At 54.6% G+C, this 19932-nt stretch overlaps 1 protein-coding gene across 1 annotated transcript; it reads right to left on the reverse strand.

Moving 5' to 3' along the window:
• Positions 1–7646: 7646 nt before the first annotated feature.
• On the reverse strand, positions 7647–19228 carry AQP8 (aquaporin 8). Its single transcript, XM_054993411.1, has 6 exons — positions 19110–19228; positions 16172–16440; positions 15260–15386; positions 13576–13790; positions 10381–10515; positions 7647–9277 (listed from the first exon to the last, which is right to left on the reverse strand). The coding sequence occupies exons 2-6, from the start codon at positions 16426–16428 to the stop codon at positions 9235–9237; spliced, it is 777 nt and encodes a 258-aa protein (XP_054849386.1). The 5' UTR covers positions 16429–16440; positions 19110–19228; the 3' UTR covers positions 7647–9234.
• Between the last annotated feature and the right edge of the window lie 704 nt (positions 19229–19932).

Here is a 19932-nt window from a genome sequence, read left to right on the forward strand (position 1 = left end):
CAAGCCTGTCTGTCACATGCACACCAGCAGGGGAGAAATGGCACACGTGAATGAGGTCGACGTGTCCCAGAAACAGCACTTTGGTTGCTTAGAAAAGCCTTGCCAAGGAGCCCCCTCCCCAGGGATATTCTTCCAGAAGGAAAGCAAACTTCTTACGAGGGAGGATTATTGGTGCCTCTATTGGTGTAAATTCTTCCAGAGTGGGCAGGAATTGGATTGGTGAAGCTTTCCCTATCACTGCATCCATGACCAGAAGAGGTACTCAAAGTCCTGTCCTTAAAAGCAAAGATGAGGAAAACACTTCCTTGTTGTGGTCCCTGCACTGGTGTTTCTCCTTCCACGTCCAAAAGATCCTTGTGGTACTCCTAGGCCAAAGACCATTGTTGTGCAGCACACAAGCTACCGCATGTGCTTCTGCCTGGGCTCTTGCACATGGCATACTCCCAGTGAGAGCGGGAGGGGTCCCCTCCCAACAATAAACCCTCCTCCGGACCAGCGGGCACTGTTCCTCCAGCCTGACCCTGGTGGCTGCTCAGCCCACTCCTCGGCATGCACCACAAGAAGCAAAGGGCTCATAGCTTTCACTGGCCACATGAGCATGTGTGCACACACGCAGGTACTGGGAATTTGTGCCAAAGCAGGGGCACAGGAGGAGGCGGCCCCACATCTTGTTCTCTGCGGATCGTGGTGCAGGGGAACCATGCCTGAGCGGAAACCCAGAGCGGGGCCTGAAAGGCAGGGCAGGCCAGGGAGGTCGGGCCCTGCACGTGCTTAGCCGCCTGCAGAACCTTCTCGGGGAAGCAGGCCCTGCCTCTGGCACTCGAGGAGGGCGTGAGGGGGCGGCCAGAAAAGGCCCCTTTCTTCCCAACTGCGGCGGCTGGTAGCAGTTCCAGCGATTCACAAGCAGAGCCACACACACACACACACACACACAAAGAAGACAAGGGCGTCCTTCCCTCGGGAGGTGCCATGAAGGGGGGGGGCGGCAAGCTAGCGCCCTGGGCCCGCCGCGGCATCCGGACCCTTCCCGGGGCAGCCCGTTGGCGCCCGCCGCCGCCTGGCGAGATCGCGGTCAGCACCGGGGAGGCTGGACAGAGCCGCAGCTGCCCGGGCGGCGGAGCAGGCGGGCCCTCCTCGGGCCGGGGCAGGCGCCGCAGCCGGGCCAGGGGGACGCTGAGAGCAGCCCGGCCCCGCGGCTCAGGCGCAACTCTGGGCGGGAGCCGGCGGCGGGCACAGGGGCGCAGCCTTCGCACGGGGCCCGCAGCGGCGAGGGGCGGCCCGCAGGCAGAGGCTGCCGCCTGGCGAGCAGAGCGCGGCCTTCGGGCCGGGGCCAGCGGAGGCCGGAGGGAGGGGCGCCGGCAGGAGGCAGCCCTGCCGCCCGAGCCCAGTCGCGGCTCTCCGGCCGGCGAGGAGCGGGGCGGGCGCCGGCGGGCGGGAGCTGCGCGCTGCGGGGCGCCGTTTCGCCCTTCGGAGAGGCGGCGGCGGCGGCGGCCTGGCAGGCGGAGGGCGGCGCTTCTGCCCCTCGGCCGGGCCGCTCAGCCGCCGCGCGGAGCGGAAGGGGCGCCGGCAGGGCCGCCCGCGGGCGCCGGGCGAGGGCTGAGCCGCGCTTCGGCTCTGGGGCGCCCCTCGGCTGCCCGGCCCAGGGGGCGCCGCGGAGGCCCTCGCCGAAGCCGGAACCCTGCGCGGGCCTGAGCGGCGGCGCGCCCCGCTGGGAAGCCCGTCCGGCCTGCGCTCGGGCCCGGCCTCGGCCTTCCTTCCGCTCTGCGGGGCCTCCCGAGGACACGGGCGGCGCCTCCGGGGACTGTGCCGCTTCCCCCCGCGGCGGCGTCGCCGATGGGGACGCGCGTGGAGCTGCCTGTACGCGGCTCGGCCCGGCTCCGGCGGCGGGCGGGGCGGGCGCTCCGGGACACGCACGCAACCGGTCCGTACAAAGAAGCGCCCTCGGGAGCGCCCGCCCCGCGCCCCGCGCCCCGCGCCGGGGTCCTTCGGCTCTCCCGTCTCTGCGGCCGAGGGCCTGCCTGGGTCTCCGTCCCTTTGGAGGGGGACGTTGCAGCGAGGCGGGAGGCGGCAGACGCCTCGTCCTCCCTGGGCCAGAGCCATTCGCGCCTGGAGCACTCGCCTCCTTGGGGCCTGAGGCCTCGGCCCCTGCCGCCTCCCTGTCCGCCGGCTACTAGTCTTCAGCTGGGTCCCAACCCCCCGATGGCCCTGACCGGGATAGTCTACACAAGGCCCGATTCCTCAGACCTCAAAAGAGATGGGGGATTGGCCTCGGTTAGGGGTGGGATGGGAGACTTCCACGGGAGACCAGGGCTGCAGAGGCAGGCGATGGCAAGCCCCCCCTGTGAGTCTCTTGCCAGGAAAACCCTGCCGGGGTCACCATGGATCACCTGTGACTTGAGGGCACTCTTCACCGCCAACCCCTAAACAGAGGCCGTTTCCACAGGTCTTACCTGCCTGTGGAATATCGTGCAAAAGACCCAGAAGGCAGCGTCCTCTCATGCAAAAGTGCACCAGGAAGACACGGTTTTGGGCAAAACTCTCGGATAACAGTGTCTTCCTGGCGCGATTTCACGTGAGAAGACGCTGCCTTCCAGGCCTTTCATGTGATGTTCCACTGGCAGGTAAAATGTGTGGAAATGGCCAGAGAGTAGACTGAATGGTCGAAATACTGGGGTGTGTTCTAGGGGTGTGGGGCATTGCTCCACATCCTGCACAGTAGCCTGTGCTCATGTGATTAGATCATGTGATCAGGACACTACAAAAACGTGGCATGTGGCCACGCTTGCATCTACCAGTGTTCATCTCTGCCCTGGGAGCACCAAACAGGCAGCATCGACCAATGGCGTTGTCATTCTCAGGCTCTTTTAAATATACAGTTCCAAATTTGCTTTTTAAAACCTGAATTAAGAGCAGAGGAGTGACAGCTGAATGTCTTCAAGCAGTTCCTAAGTCTCACAAGCCTGAAGCACAGAGAACAGGTCTTGCTGTTTTCCTTAAGAGCTTCTATGGAGTCGACACGGTGTACTTTGCTCAGGAGGGGGCTTCATGAAAGGGGAAATTTGTATTGGTTGATATTGTCATTATTGTTGGAATTACATTAGTGTGGGAGTAATCTGGTGCTACTTGAAAAGGCAGGTACAAGCACACCTTTGGTGTGCAATTAGCAGGCCAGGCTAAATTTTGCCTTCTGCTCATGCTGGGCTGGAAGGCGTTTGGCAAAACACAGAACCTTTTTTGCCTCAAATATGGCACGGGGGGGCTAACTAGAGGGGGGCAGGGCCATTTCCTTTCCAAAGCAGATAACCTTACAGAGGTCAGTTCAACATTACTATGGAAGAAGAGGGGAGAGACTAAGCCCCCTGCCCAGCAACATGGTCCCAGTCCAGATATCGCCCCCATGGCTGCCACGTAGAGGAATTCAGCAAGATGTAGCAAGTCTCTCTGCTTTGTCCCCGTCCATGCTCCTGGTTTGACAGGGACTCCAGTCCCACTCCAGAGTATGAGGCATGGATACAGATGTAGCTAGGAAATCTGGCATATAACGCTTAAGCACATTCTCCCTGTGCCTGGCATTGTCACTCACCAGGAAAGACATACCTCTTGTTATAATAGTAAAGAGTCCAGTTGCACCTTTAAGACTAACCAACTTATTTGTAGCATAAGCTTTCGAGAACCACAGCTCTCATTGTCATCTGACGAAGAGAGCTGTGGTTCTCGAAAACTGTCAATGCATCTGACGAAGAGAGCTGTGGTTCTCGAAAGCTGTCAATGCATCTGATGAAGAGAGCTGTGGTTCTCAAAAGCTGTCGATGCATCTGACAAAGAGAGCTGTGGTTCTTGAAAGCTGACGATACATCTGACGAAGAGAGCTGTGGTTCTCAAAAGCTTATGCTACAAATAAGTAAGTTACTCTTAAAGGTGCTACCAGACTCCTTGCAACTACAGACTAACACAGCGAACTCCTCTGGATCTCTTGTTATAGTGGCAGCCACTCCAGCCAACTTCTTTTGGGAGCCCAGCTATCCTTGCCAACTGCGTGTTCCTGGAAAGCCTCCTCCTTGCCCTTGGGTAGGAAACCAGTGTGCAGGTATGCCTGACGCCTGTAGCAGAGGATGGTGGGCTACCAGCCTAGAATCCTCTGAGAGAGAGTGCAGATGCTGGGGTGCACCTCCCCTATGCCCGGCTGGCCCACAGATATCTCCTAAACATTGCCCCAGAAGGGAATGGCACTAATCGGTGGGTCTTGAAAACAAGCGGTGTGTTCTGGCAAGAGGCTTCCAGGCCAGCGGCTGCAGCATCTAAGCAGGGGAGGGGGAGACTTTATCTTGCTTTTAATTTGGAAATGTTTTAAAATGATCTTGTAAGCTGCCTTGAATTATGTTAAAAGGCAGGGTATGTATGTATGTATAAACAAATAAATGTATAAATAAACAAATAAATAAAAGAAACAAAGCTGAAGTCAGTTCCTGGTGGCCGGTTCCTGATTTGCACTTCGTAGCTTGGGATTTGCTTCGCAGCAGTTCGCACAAATCCATTTGCCTGGCTGAAGCCTCTGGCAAGCACGGCTCGCAAAGTATTTTCTTTTTGTTTAAATGAACAGCAACCTCTTTCCACTGAACTGGTTTTTCTCTCTTCAACTGTAGTCTGGCACCTGTGCTTTTAACCCTTTGCCTACACAAATTATTGTTTCTGGAAGGGGTCTTGCGGGCTTGCAATACCTGTGATCTTAGTAACTATTTCTATGATTGTTTAAAATTTTGGACTCTTGAGTTTGATGCTTAAAGAAATTTTTATAAAATGATGTATCGTTGGTATATGTCTCCAAAAAATTAGCTAAAGTGTAATTTGAATTAATGCTGGAAATGTGCACAGCGTGAAGAGACATTTAATCATCTTTGGTCATAGATGCAGAGGAGTTAGCCATGTTAGTCTGTAGTAGCGAAATCAAAAAGAGTCCATCTTTGGTGAACTTCTAATAAAGCTAAAAAAAATTGGATGCCAAGCTATACGGTAATACAGAAAATTTTGAAAACTAGAATGCAATTGAAACCGGAAACCTTCTTGTTGGGATTATTGGACAGACTGCTAGAAAAGAGACATGGTCCTCTATTTTTATATTTGGCAGTGGTAGTGAGGCTACTATATGCTCAAAAATGAAAGAGTCCAATCTTGCCTACAATAGAGGAGGGGGATTGTGAAGATGATGGAGTTAGCCAAGATGGCTGAACTTACTGCTCTGATTAAAGAGAAAGCATCACTCGCATTCTTAGCAAACTGGAAACCAATTACTGACTTGGTGCTTGAAACTAAAAAAAATGAACTGGTGATCTGTGGTTTTGAAGCGTAAGAGGGGAAAGAAAAAAGATAAAAGAGGACTATAAATGAAGTTTTAGTATGATAATAAGGCTACAATTGTGAACGCTGTAATTATGCTGTTATTTATGGTAGAGAAAATGGAAAGCTCTTCCAACATATCTTCTTTTTCTTTTTTCTGTCTTTTTTTAATATACATATCTCCCCCCCTCCGCCCCTTTGGATTTTCTTTATATGTTTTAAGCTGTATGTATTTTGTTAAAAAAACCTTTCAATGAAATTTTTATATATATAAAGAACTGTTTAAAGTTTGGGGATTGGGTGTTCCCAGCAACTGCCTGGGGCATAGCTCCATACAGCCCCCCCCCCGCCCCCCTGCAAGTTCAGTTTTACTCCAGACCGACTTGCAGATTGTGAGGGAATAAGAGGGGGTCCCTTTATGTAGGGGATGGGGCAGCCCTTTGGAGCAATAAAGACAAGCTACAGGAAGTTGCTGGCAGGATGTGTTACCATGGCAATGCTTTTAAAATAAGAGGGGGGGGGACTAGAGCAGAACTGCTCTTTGCTCCCTTGGGGATCTCCCTCAATATGATGGAGGAAAGCAATCCCTGGACTGTTCACAGGAGCTGCTCCAAAGGACAGCAGGGGAGGCCACAACTGGGCACCTGGGGGCAGTGTCCTCTCTCTGCAATCCAGAGGAGGCCAGATCAGTTTGGGGGGAAATGGCCAGAGCCCTTTTGATGTCTGCGGTAGAAAATCCATCTCCCACCACCACCTCCGGTTTGCAAAAAGGTGACAGTAACTGAGGCGCATGGGCCATGTCTCGCATGGGATGGTGGGCTGGGGGTGCCTCATATGGCCAATAGGTGCCTGCAGGGCGGCATGTTCTCCCCTGTGCTCCCGCTGGCTGGGAGTCCAGCCGTAGCCCCCCCAGGATCATTTTCCTTGGAAGAGTCTCACACAGCCTTTTGTTTTCCCAACCTTTCTCTGCAAATAGGCACACTGTGAGCAAAAGCAAGCGAGCAGACACGGCTCCCTGGCACAGCCTACCCCCTCCCCCAGCAGCCCCCCCTCCCTTCCAACTACTTGAAAACAAATGAATAATTTCTGTGTCCCTCCCTGGCCCCATCCTGCCTGCCAAACTGTTTCTTCCCAGCCTCCACTCAAGCAGGGGAAAGGGGTCTGGTAGCCAGCTGGGGGCCACCAGTGCTACTTCCGTCAAGCATCTTTTGGTGCCCCACTTTGGCTGTTAGCTGGACACATCATCTTCTTGCCTGGGGCAGCACTGCAGCAGCAGCAGCGTCCCCTGTTACCTGCCTCCAGGGCCCATTAGCAGGGTGGGGGGCACATTTCTTTCCTGGCTGCTGCTGGAACAGGAGGCCTTTGCACACAGCTTGTACACTCCCATGTGCTCAAACCTCTGGCCTGGGAAGGTGGCTGGGGGGAGGGTGGTAACTGGGGTGCAGACTCAGGGTAGAGGAGGTGGAAGAAGGTTGGCCCTATGGGAAAGAGGGTGGTGGAGGGAGGGAGGGACACAGCTTGGTTCAGGCAAATAGTAGAGGATGACAGATGCTACTGGCTGCCTAGCACCTCCTGTTTCAAAAAGAGCTGCTTAAAAAAAAAAGCTGTCTCTGTTTTCTTCTTCCCCTCCAGGATTACTGAAGCCCTTCTCTGTGTGCATGAAATACACATTAACTGGAATATTTAAATGAGACCAGCAACTGGGGCAGGCCCATTGAATCCATTACCAAGGGACCCCCAACCAGCCCTTCTGCAAACACATGGAGGAGCCTCCAGCTATGGCTGCCAGTAGACCAAAAAAAAAAGCCTTGCCTCCTTTGGCATTTTTTGCCTGGCAAGAGAATAAAACAAGATAGCATAAAATATTAGATCCAGAGGAGTTAGCCGTGTTAGTCTGTAGTAGCAAAATCAAAAAGTTAGAAAGGCTTTTAGACTCAGCCATTCCTAAGTAACCAGGAGACCCAACTGCAGGGAGCCAGAAGGCCGACTCAGCCCTGCCCAGAAGGAGGCCCTGCAATGACCGCGCCAACTTCGTTTTGCTTCTTAAGTGAAACTTGAGTGCCAATGTTTGGTGTTTGGTATTTACTGGGGGGAGGGGTCTAATCTCAAGGCAAACTAGGGCACAGCCCCCAGATCAGGTTGGAACGCTGATTTGGGGCTCCAGCCTTGAAACACGCCGACGGATGGCGCTGGGGCGAGATTTCTGAACCCGTGCAGAGTGCCTTCCCTTTCACCACACTCAGCCAGCCACACACCCCTCCCCTTCATGGGGACAGGAATTCAAGGCAGACCTGAGCCTGACCAGATCTTGCTTTAAAATACGTTATTTATTTTAAGGACCCACAGAATTGTAGAATACTCGGAATAAGAATCAAGAGGAGCGCCTCTGTGCATGTTCAGAGTGTGCTTCCTTCTCCAGTAAGACAGCCTGAAGTCACTGCTGCCCCCATTCCAAGCAGGTTTTCCTGGGCTTTTGGCAGTTTCCCCAACCACTGCCTCAGCATACTGGAAGAAGCTGAACCTGTTGAATTGCAGCCAGAAGAGAAGAAAGTTCTGGCATGGCAACCCTCCAATCACCACAATGAGCCAGGGAGGGAGGAGGATCCTGGCTAGTTCCATGCTGGCCCCTGCCTGCCCGGGTCTCCGACATGCCCGGCAGAAGGAAGAAGTCCCAGCCACAGCTGGCCAAGAAGGAGCTGGGCCCATCGGTCAGGCAGGTGGGGAAAGTCCCCAGGCGCCATTGCCTGCTGCTGGTCTGTGCTTTTTGGACAAGGAGGGACGCAGCGATCAATCAGTGCTGTCGCTGGGCGTGATGTATGGGCAGCCTTCCACGGGCTCTGCTTGGATTCACCTTATTGGGATTTACAGCTGCTTCTCTGGGCAGCATTTGGCAAAGAAGGAGGAGGGCAGCAGCCACCTCCTTCCCACAACGTGAGCCTCCGGCAAAGCACTCTTGCTGGAATTGTGGAGAAACCTTCATTCCTCTGCAAGAAGGTGGAGATCTACAAAGCCTTAGAGGGGAGAGCCAGTTTGGTGCAGCGGTTAAGAGCGGCAGGACTCTGATCTGGAGAGCCGGGATTGACTCCCCACTCCTCTGCTTGAAGCCAGCTGGGTGACCTTGGGCTAGTCACAGCTTCTCAGAGCTCTCTCAGCCCCACCCACCTCACAAGGTGATTATTGTTGTGGGGATAATAATGGCATACTTTGTAAACAGCTCTGAGTGGGCATTAAGTTGTCCTGAAGGGCGGTATATAAATCGAAATTATTATTATTAGAGGTTGGCACTAATGAAACTCCTGGCCTGTTTTGGGGGGGCCGTCAGCAACGCAGCCAAGAACCAGCGCTACCGACTCCTAGTGGGGGTGAAGCTGAAGTGAGCATGCCCCTGTGGGCAGTGGCTGACGGCAGTGGGGGGTGGGGGGGAGGCCCTGACTTGGCCAGCAGGAGAACTACCCTCTCCTCCTCAGGTTAATTGGGGGGAGTGAGGGTGACCTTTGGAACCCCTCCCCCAAAACGTTGGATGCCTCTGCACAGCCCCCTCTCTGGCAAGCAAAGCGCAGGAGAACCGGGGGACCCTTCCTCCTTGCCGTGGGGAATTGGCAAGGGATCACATCGCTTACAGGCAAGTTATACAGAGGGAAAGCGACTCCTCCTGGTCAGCCCCACCAGGAGAACCCGGAACAGTTTCGTCTGGAGCCGGAAGAGCAGTGCGCCGAGAAGAGTCCATGGGCCGGTCTGCCACCTCCAGGCAGATGGAGGCGCCCTCTTGCTTGGGGGTGGCGGTCAGACAGGGAAGCAGAGATGTCAGTGGCAGACGGTGCCGGAGAGGTCTGGTCAGGCAGAGGAGCCCCCCCACCCCACCCCCCGCTGGATGCTCTGCCCAAACAACTGGGGGCGCACTCATTTGAGGAAGATGCGGGTTTTCTTGTCTCCAAGGAGGAACCTGAAGAAATTAGAGGGGAAAACACCACTCAGTACTTGTTAGCCAAGAGTTGCTCGTTTGGCGCAAAGAAGCTTCACTGTGGCCCAGCCACGGGCAGCTGGATCCTCCCAAGGGGGGCCATGGAGGAAACGGCCCCCTCCCTATTTTCTCCTCCCAGAACCGGTTTGTTTGGGGACTCGCAAGGAGCCCCTGGCATTTCTCAAGCACACCCTTCTCAAAAACAACCAGATTTCTTCTGGATGTGACCCACCAGCCCTTCTGCACTGGGCCAGGGGTGCTAGCATGAGGGCAGAGGCTCAAGAGACACATGGCCCTGGAAGGCCGTGCTGGGAATGCCTGGCGTGGTACGGGCGTCTGCAAAGGCAGCCGGTGGGTGGCCTGGATCAGGGCCACAGCGGTGAAGGCAGCAGGGCTTGTTTGGGGCAGGGGGAATTTTCAGTCAGGGGAGGAGGCCATTCCTCCTTGTTCCACTAATACTGTGGCCCCAATCCATATTGCCCTTCCTCAGAAGCTGCTTCTTTGTAAGGCAAAAGAGAAAAACAGAGTTCCAGTCATGGGACTCTCATGTCATGTGTAATTTGACCCACCCCGAAGAGAGATTGTTCAGCAAACTTACATTTATGTTTATTGCCTAACTTTATAAACTACACTAAGTGCAGGAGTTCAAAGCAGGGGGGAAAACCCTCATAAACAAGCATTGCATATTGTCCAACAATAAACACTCAATGTTGCATGCAAAGGTGTGCCATTAAAATAACTCATTTGCCCACAAATGCTCGCTGCTCTACAGACAGGCACAAACAGCCAGGAGGAGCTCCTGCTTGGCCTCTGGAAAATGTCCAGAGGGTTCTAGTTTGGGGTAAGGATCCTGATGAGGATCCACTCTTCCGGAGCTGGAGGCACGTGACGTCATGTGGACAAACGGGAAATCAGCAAGCGAGCAGGATGTGCCGTGTGAAGTGATGGACTGCAGAGTGGGCCAGACAGCCCAGTGGGATGGCCAACTGGAGACCAGGAAAGCTGCACCTTTGGGGCAAGGTGGGGCACGGTCTAGCCCCCCTCTTCCCTGCACTTTTCTGCCCTGCTTTGGGATGTCCACCTACCTAATCAAAGCTCCTACCAGGAGTCCAGCCACCATGGGGCCTACCCAGTACACCCAGTGGTAATCCCAGTAGTTGGCAACCAGTGCTGGGCCAAACGCTCTGGCTGGGTTCATGCAGGCTCCTGAGATAGCACCCCTGAATAGGAGAAAAGAAGAGCAGTTAGTCAAGGGGGCAGACGGAGGAGCCCCCGCCCTTGTTCGGTCGTCTGGCCCTTTGCATTGACTGGGTGGATTCTTTGACATGGGTCTAGCCACCCCTCTTGCCATCAGAAGCAACCTGCACAGCCAGAATCCAGAGGCTGGGTCAGCCTTTGCCATGTTAAAAGGAAAAAGAGGGGGCAGTGGAGATCCAGACCCCCCCCCCCCGGAAAACCGCAGCAAAGAAAGCGCTCAGTGGCTAGAGGGCCAGAACACAACCTGGGCGACTTGGGTTGGGGTCTGCAGCTTGATGGAGGACTGGCTCTGAGTGCCTTGCAGGAATTGCCCCCCCCCACTCTCTGGGTAGGCCCTCCTGCAGTCGTGAAAGGGCACGTGTATGCTGACTTCCTAGCCTGCACTTGCCGGCCCAGTGAGTAAGGGGTCCATGGGGCTCTTGCTTCCTTTCCTTTTCAGAAAAGCCTCCCCTTGACCCATTTCCATCCTCTGTTGGGGAGGGGGTCTGACTTCACTCTCCTTTCCCAGATGAGATCCCCCCCCCGCTGGTTTCTTGACTTATTTACTTCATTCATTTGTACCCTGCTTTTCTCCCAGGGGAGACCTAAAGTAGCCTGCATTGTTCTTCTCCCCCATTTTGTTCTCATAGCAACCCTGACAGGCTGGGCTGAGAGGGGGTGACTGGCGCAAAGTCACCCAGCGAGCTTCCTTGGCAAAGTGGTGATTCACACCTGGGTCTCCCAGAGCCTAGTCTGACAGTAACCCCTGGAAACATGAAGCGGCCCCACCCCCTCGAGCTCCCCGAGCAGAGAAGGCCGAACCACGGCTGCACTTTTGCCTGAAAATGTGGATAGGGCCCTCCAGGATCAGGCTGTGGGCCACACATTGCAAGGAAGCGGCTGGCACTGGGTCACCCCATCCACTGGAAACCAGCCTCTAGCAGCTCCTCCTGCTCACACAGCTAGATGGATCCCTTTGAGCACATCCAGAGACCCTCTCCCTAAGATCGTGGCCCCTTCTTGGAGGGCACAGGGCAGTGGAAAGCCTGGCACAGGCCCTCAGTGGGTGAGGGCTTTGCCAAGAGGGTGCCCCTTTAAGAGCAGCACACAAGAACTGGTTACTATGCAGTAGCAGGAGGCAGGGGAACCCAGGGACACACATTTGCACTGCAGCCTGTCCCAGCATTGAGCCCAAAGTCTGAGCTCCCACAAGACGGGGTCTTGCCCCCTCACCTGTTAACATTAGGAACTGTGTGCATACACACATTTGCTGATGATGCCAATGTTTGGGATCGCAAATGTTGCCTGCCTGCTGCCCAAGGATGTGGGGGGCGGGGGGAGTGCTTGAGTGAAACCTCCTGGCAAGGGAACGTGTTGGCTCCTCTTGGTGTGGCGATCAGAGCGCCTGGTATCAGCAGGGAACACATTCTTGGCATCCAAACTCACTTTCTGTGCAGACAGAGGAAGCCACGGGCTGAATCAATCTCAGCCCGGCTCCAGGCTCCTTTGCCAGCCATTAGGGAGGGGGCAGAGCTGCAAAGAAGTCACTTTTCTCTGCGCCCCCCCCCCACCTGGTCCATGGGCTTTCCTGCACAGTCAAAGGGGATGCCATGGCTGTGATCAGCAACACACAGTCCTGGCCATGAAGGGCGGCCGCTGTTACCGTGGCTGTTGCATAAGCAGCCCCCTTTTTTTGTGTCAGCATCCCCTTCGGGGACATCTTCTGCCCTAGATCCCTCCCCACTCTCGGGCTGGTCCTTTCCATGGTGGCACCAGCCTGCAGTATACCTTTCCAGCTGAAGAACATGAGGTGGTTTTTCCTGGCATGCAGTATATTAACAGGAGAGCAGTAGGAAGCGTGACACACCGCCCAGAGGACCTCAGTTAGTCCACAAGCACCTGGCTGCACATGTCATGGGGGAGGGGGGGGGGTCCAAGTCCTGCAGTGGAGCCTGTTCAGAGGCCCTCATTGCTACACTTCTCTGTGCCCCTTTCAAGCTGGCAAGAGGCTCTTCTTGGCAAAGAGAACAGCAGCAAGGCCCAAGAGGGCAAGCAGACCAAATTGAAATATCAGCCAAGCGTCAAAAGCACTTTGGCTCCTGTCTGCTTTCCAAGCCATTGTATGATTTCCAGAAACACTTGGATAAGCCCAACCCCGGTAGCAATTCCCAGCTATCCGGGGGGGGGGGGGGGACCGCAGGTGTGCGTTTGCTGAGGGCTTTAAAAGGAAAAGCGACAGATTCATGGAGGAGGAGAGACAGGCAGCAACGGTTACTAGTCAAGATGACGGAAGGGAGCCTACAGGTCCAGAGGCAGTTCACCTCTGAATCCCAGTGACAGGGGGCAACGTCAGAGGGAGGGAGGGCCATGCCCCCGGTGCCCTTCCTTGGGTAACTGGTTGGCCACTGAGGAAAACAGGATGCTGGACTGCCGAGACCCTCGTCGGATCCGCGGGCCCCTCTGCTGTTGTTAGGAGACGAGATCAAGAAGCTGCCTCCTCTCAGGTCAAACGACCCACGGGTAGAAGCTCTCCGTGGTCTTTCTTTCCCAGCCCTGCTGCCCAAGATCCTTTACCTTCCATTGGAGAATTTTTGTTGTACAAATCCAGTTCGTAGGGGCCAGGATTCCGGATCAGGACCCACAACCTGCAGAGCCCAACTCCAGCAGCAGCCCCACACGTGTATCCAAACATGATACAAATGAAGACAACGCTGGTATATAATTTAACTCAACAAATGAAAGCGCAAAAGTTATCATTAAAAACACTAACAGTGTGGTTCGACATTTAAGCTCTGTACCCATGGTCCTTCATTTGTATCGTATTTGGAGTTAGATTTAATCCACTTCTTCTGTTCCAGCCTCTTTGATCACCCTTCTGCGGAGCTGTGTTTTTTCTCCCCTTTCTGGTTGCCCTTCCCAAGCTTTCTGGAGCTGAGTGCTGGGGGCTGAGCCGGCTGTCTCCCACCATTCCCAGACCATGTGCAACCCCTTCCCCAGACAAAGCAGCTGCTGCTCAGAAGCCACCCAGCCTGTGGCCAACTCACCCTGCCAGGATATCCACGGTCACCGTGAAGCCAATGCAGAAGGGGGCCAAGGGTCCCTTGGTTCTCTCATTGATGGCCCCCATGCAGACGGCCATGACCAGAAACATCGTCATGATGACCTCGCTCACCACAGCCCTCGCCAGGCAGTCGTCCGACGTGATGGTCGTGAATGCTGCCCCGCTGGCATTCTGGTAGCTTTCATCAGCAGTCACGGCCTGCAACAGATTGATTTTGTCCCAAAGGAGCATTAATCTGTTCCAAATGATTTGCATACGACCTGGGCAGGATGTTCAGTTCTACCGGGCTGGGCAGAGTGCTGATTGATTGGTCTGCGACACTCATGAAGCAAACTTTTCCCACTTTTCCCAGTGACTGGCTAGGTCCCAGGGCAATCGTGGAGTCCCTCCCTCACACTTGAGCAACATTCCAACAGAGTTGTTTTTAGTTTTTAACAGGGCTTTTTTTCTGGGGAAAGAGGTGGTGGAACTCAGTGGGTGGCCCTCAGAGAAAATGGTCACATGGCTGGTGGCCCCGCCCCCTGATCTCCAGGCAGAGGGGAGTTGAGATTGCCCTCTGCACTGCTCAGTGGCATGGAGGGCAATCTCAACTCCCCTCTGTCTGGAGATCAGGGGGCGGGGCCACCAGCCATGTGACCATTTTCAAGAGGTGCCGGAACACTGTTCCCCTGCATTCCAGCTGAAAAAAAGCCCTGGTTTTTAGAAGAGCAGCTTCTGACTGAAAAAGCACCAAGCGAACTGGAGACCTGGCAACCCTAGCGAGGGTGGGGTTAAGCAGGGACTGGCCCGCAACAGAAAACCCCACACAGACGCCCAGGCGGAGGTCCTTCATCCTCAGGAGAAGACAATCCTGAGCTGGGCAGGAGATGAATTTTCCGGGTCCCTTGCAGAGCTCTCCTCAGGAATGGAGATGGTAGCAGGCCGCAGAATGTCTGTTCTCCAGGCTCTGAGCATGGACACTAGGCCTGGCCTAGCCTGAGGGCTCATCCTGCCTGCTTATCACAGAGGCTGGGGCTTTGCCCGAGGGAGTGCTGGGCCTGTGCCGCCCGCAGTCCCAAGCTCAGCCTTCCTGGAACCTGGTTCAGTCCTCAGAGAATCTCTGGCACCAGAGATTCCAGAGAGAGGCCGAAGCCCCACGGACCTCCCACCAGGTTTTCCCTAGGCCCCTGGTACTCAGGCAACAAACAGATGTGCTGTCTGCCAAATGGGAGCATTGGAGAAATCAGCCTGCAGGTCTCTTTGGGTCTGCAAGCAAGCCCTAAATGTTTGGAGACGAGCCAGCCATTTGTAAACACTCAGGAGCGTGGAGGGAGGAGGAGGAGGAGGAGGAGGAGCCACTTTGCATCTGGAGGAAGCCAGCCCTCACTTGCCTCCTGTAGGCTGGGCAGAGCAAAGTGCCTCTGGTCTTCTGCAGGGGTCGGATGCAAAGAAGGCTGGCTTGGGACATGAGAGGCATGAAGGCTCAACAGAGGGAAAATCTCCCCTCTGGTTCTGTCCTCAGAACACAAGCGGCAGGCTGACACACACAGCCTTAGCACACCGAAGAAATGGATGGTACCGTGCAATGTATTAGCGATATATAATAGGAATTTCTTTGTCCCATCCCCTATATTCTGTACCCCTTATCTTTTAGTAAAAAAAATAAAAATTTTATATAAAAAGTATACCTTAGCAAAAGCAGCTCCGATCAGCCCCCCGCACAGCTGGGAAATCCAGTATGGAATGACCATCACCATGTTCAGCCCACCCACGAGCCACGCCCCGAGGGAGACGGCAGGGTTGTAGTGGCCCCCACTGAAAGCAAGAGGGGAGAGGCCAGCATTAAATGGGGAGGGGCACCCAGCCGGGGGCACCCGCGGGCCAATCGGACCGAGATCCTTGCGCAACTCCTTGCAGCCGGCTGGAATCTGGCTGGAGTCGCAGGTCTCTGGGTGGGTGTAGGACTTTGGCTCGGCTCTGCTGAAGAGAGGGACGTTGAACCAAGACGGCAAATTCAAGGAAAGACAGCAAAGAGGCGGAGTGTGAAAATGAGAGAGAGGAGCGACAGCAGGAGGGGAAGAGACTCTGCGACGGCCTTCTTGTCCCTGGAACGGGCTCTGCTCTGTTCTGCATGAGCTAAGATCAGGATGCAAAAAACAGAGCCTCGGTTTCCTCTGGCACCGGACTGGGGTCTGCTGAAGAGGGCACAAAGCAGAGGTGGATTCCTCCTCCCCCCAGATGTGCCTGCAGCCTCCCCCTCCTTCCTTCCTTCCGGCAGCCACCAGCTGCTCCCCAGGAGAAGGCCGGGATGCGCCCCAACACGTCTCGATGAAGAACAGCCTAGAAGGCAGTGGGTGATGCTGGAGGAGAAGGTGCTCAGAGCACACTGTGGGGGGGGGGACCCTCTTCTCACTGGCGCTCCAAGGTCTGAAGGGATCACTAGAAAATCTGTCTGGTTTCTCAATCCCCCCCTCCAAGCTGGGAGTCCGGGACTATTACTCTCTAGCGACTGGCTCCCTCTGTCCATGCGCAGAGCGCCTTTCGGGATCACTTAGCAAGGCTGTGCTGCTGTTCCCCTTCCAGCCAGAGTTGCCCCTTACCTGATATTGCCCAAGACAGCAATGGTGAGCCCCAGGGCCAATCCATGCACCAATGCCGGCTGCAGCCTGCCAGTACCATCCACGTTCTCGATGACTGAAATGCAGCCCATGAAGATGAAGAAGGCAGAGCCCACCAGCTCCGCCATGCAAGGCTGGATGTACTGCTCATACCAATGGGGTTGCACAGGGCTGCTGCCATCTTTGCCTTCCACCTTGCTCTCCTTGATGGACATCCGCCCAAACTCCACATCCACCATGGCTGGGCAAATCTGGAAGACAAACAGGAGCACTTGGTGTCCAACCAGCACCCAGCTAGCACTGCCAGGTCAGGGGCACTGAGGGGTGTCCTGGCATGAGACTCCAGATTCCAAGTACACCTGCCAGTCCCATGGGGCACTCTGTTGCAAGCTCAGGGCAGGAACTTGGCAATGCTGCACCCTCATTGTTCTTCCACCTGGCTCAGAGGAGAAAAGGAAACCAAGGGAAACCTTACTGGATCTGACTCAGTTCTGCCAAATCTGGCAAAAGCAGCCACCAGCCAAGGACCTCTGGAAGCACCAGCAGCACCCCCCCAAGCGAGCCCCCCCTCCCCTCCAGAGTGACATCATCACCCGGGCACAAGGTGCTACCTTGTGTGCAGCTGCGCATGGGGGCTGGGCGGGCAGAGCCCCAGCGGCTTTGGGGGGGGGTGCACATAAGACCCAAGCAGTGCAGTGGGGAGAGTGGGGGGGGCTGCTTAAATGCCCGCCCTCTGCAGCACAGGTTCTCAGCCTTCTTCAGAAGAGATTTGAAATCCGGGGGGTCAAATCAATTTTCTAATGGCTCCAAGTTTAGAGGGAAATGTCTCCAAAGCTGGGTTAACCCCCAACTGTTCTCTGCATCCTGCAGAATGGGGGTCACTGTTGAAGCTGGCATACCGCTGGGTTTCTTGCTTTGAGGCACAATGAGAGGGGGCAGGTGCTTGTCCCCTTTCCAGCCCAACACAGAGAGGGCCATGCCATGTTTCTTGCTTACAACTGAAAGAAAACGTCCCCCCATTTATTATCAGATGCAAATGTGAAGTAGAAATGGGGTAGGGAGAAGGGGGATCCGAATCCACTCGTTGGAAGCCCTCCAAAAGCAAACTCTGGGCTCAGAGGTGCTTCCCTGGTCCAGCCAGGCCCCCAGCTGGGGCTGACTGGTTTGGTGAGGGGGGCCAAGGAGGGGGCCAAGTCTCTTGAAGCAGCCCTGCTGCAGCCAGCACAGGGGAGATTCTTTTCAAAGAACGGAAGGATTTGATGGTTGTTGTGGGTTTTCCGGGCTGTATAGCCGTGGTCTTGGTGTTGTAGTTCCTGACGTTTCGCCAGCAGCTGTGGCTGGCATCTTCAGAGGTGTAGCACCAAAGGACAGAGATCTCTCTCAGTGTCACCAAAAGATCTCTGTCTTTTGGTGCTACACCTCTGAAGATGCCAGCCACAGCTGCTGGCGAAACGTCAGGAACTACAACACCAAGACCACGGCTATACAGCCCGGAAAACCCACAACAACCATCGTTCTCCGGCCGTGAAAGCCTTCGACAATACAACGGAAGGATTTGTTTGTACTGCAGTCTTGGGAGAAACTCTCTCTTCCCCTGCAGTCTCCTCTGTTGCAATATCTGACACTTAATTACTCAGCTGGCTGGTTGAAAAAGAAAGCCAGGTTGGAAGCTGGGCTTGAGAAAAGTTCCGGGCGGTGGAGAAGTACCGGAACCACTTCCAGGGGTAGCACTCGTGGATCTGGCTTGCTTTGCTGTGGGGCTTAGGATGCTGCTAAGACATCCACGCACGTCTCCCACTGCAACAGCCACCAACACGTTTGTTCCCGTTGTGTACATCTGGCTGCCATCCCTTTGGATGCAGAACCCAGGGCCCCATTGGGACCTCATGTATAAACACTCGGGCCAGAGACTCTGGATGCAGGGGGCAGCGGCAGGAGCAGGGGTTTCACCTGCTGCAGAAGCACATTCATAACTGAAATAAGCTTATCAGGCTTTCAGGAATTTCAAGGGAACTGACCGACTAAGGAAAACAACACAGCAATTCCATCAGGCTGCAGGCTCCCATTCTTATCATTATCTTTCATAATCCACACTTGAGTTTATTGTTTCCAGCTTAGCGCTGCTCTATTGATTGTTGATGCAAACAGATGTCCTTTGTACCGCTTCTCGCCTCCCTGCTGCTTCCAGGACTAGACGGCATCTCCTTTCGCCTTTCCGGCAGCTGCCCCAGCCACAAAACTTTAAAACCTGCCGGTTTGGCTTCGAACCAAGAGAACCAACTAGGGAGAGAAAGCCTTGGAGTTGCACAGAAGCCTTCTCTAAGCAGGATGGCTCAGGGGCGGCTCTGAAGCCTGCCAGGGAAATTCCCAAGCCAGCCCCTTCTGCTCACTAGAAGTTGCTTGCCAGAAAATTCACATTTTGTTGTCTTAAACGGATCTGTTTGTTTCCCCCGTTACAAAACACAGGAGCAAATGTAAATGTATTCAAGGGTTTAAAAAGAAAAGAAAAAAACACCAGGGTGCAAAGTATATACTTCAGCACATTAAAAGACTTATTTCCAAACAAAAGCTTATCAGGGCTTCCCTTTTGGTATCTTCACCAGATCTGAGAATGAAACTTGGAATGCAGATATGAATTTGAGAAAGTTTGTCTGTTTATTTGGGGGTGGGGGTCATTGATCTCTAACTCCATTCTTGGGAATCAGCTGCCTTTCTACTCTGCCCAAGGAAGTCACTCAAAGGTCCCCATACTTGGGTCTCCTTCTACGCAAGGGATGCCCCCTTCCCTCAAGCTTCCCACTGACAAAATCTATCTGCCTCTCCAGGGCAAGGCAGGAGTGCCGCTGCCACCTCTGGAAGGTGAGGAAGAACCAACCCCCTTGTTGCCCCCCCCCAATTAGGAATCTCTGGAGGTACTCACTCTCTCTCTCTCTCCCTCTCTCCCTCGAAGATCAGGAGCAGCGGTGTCTGGCCACCACTCGGTCGCTCCTGCCGAATGGCCCTCTTCCGTGGTGGGGAATGATTTACTTATCTCAATGAAATATTGCCACACTCCCTCTTGACCTGTGGCATAGGAGAAGTGTAAAAAAAAATAATAAAAAGGGGTGGTGGTGGATTTCTGTTGTAAAAAAAATGGACTAAAAGCCAGGAGGTGTGTGGGTGTGTTGCAGCTGGTTGAGGGATGAAACCACTTTGAGTGGACTGCTTCAAGGACTGGCAGCATACACACCTGGGCCACGCTGAGAGCCCAGAGTACGAATCCCACGAGTGGGAAAGCAGCAAAGAGCATCTTTCTGGACTCCCTCCTCCTCCGACTGCTACTGTTTCCTCAAAAGAGTGTCTCTGAGCATACACAGAGCACCTGTGCCTTTCACCAATGAGAAAAGCTCCGTCAAGGCCTTCCTTTGAGCTCCAGCTTCTCAACGCCTCTGCCACTCTCCCCACTCACCCTTGCACACACCGTCTCCCCTTCCACACACTGAGGAGTCCCAGCTAGTCCTTTGTGGTCTTTGTGGAAAGACAAGGCCTGTTTGGAGCGGGGGGGGGCGGTATGGGTCACAGTAAAAAGCACTCTGGAGAAAGAGGGAAAAGAAATTCCAAGAGGGGGATTTTTAGGAAAGGAGTGGGGGGGGGAAACAGCCACTATTGTAATGCCCTTTGACAGCCCTATGGCGCAGCCTCATTTTGAGTTCCATGGATACGGTGCTTTTCTTTTCAAAAGGGAAGCCAGTACTCACGGTCAT

Source organism: Eublepharis macularius, chromosome 12, assembly GCF_028583425.1.
Source record: "Eublepharis macularius isolate TG4126 chromosome 12, MPM_Emac_v1.0, whole genome shotgun sequence".
NCBI classification, from domain to species: Eukaryota; Metazoa; Chordata; class Lepidosauria; order Squamata; family Eublepharidae; genus Eublepharis; species Eublepharis macularius.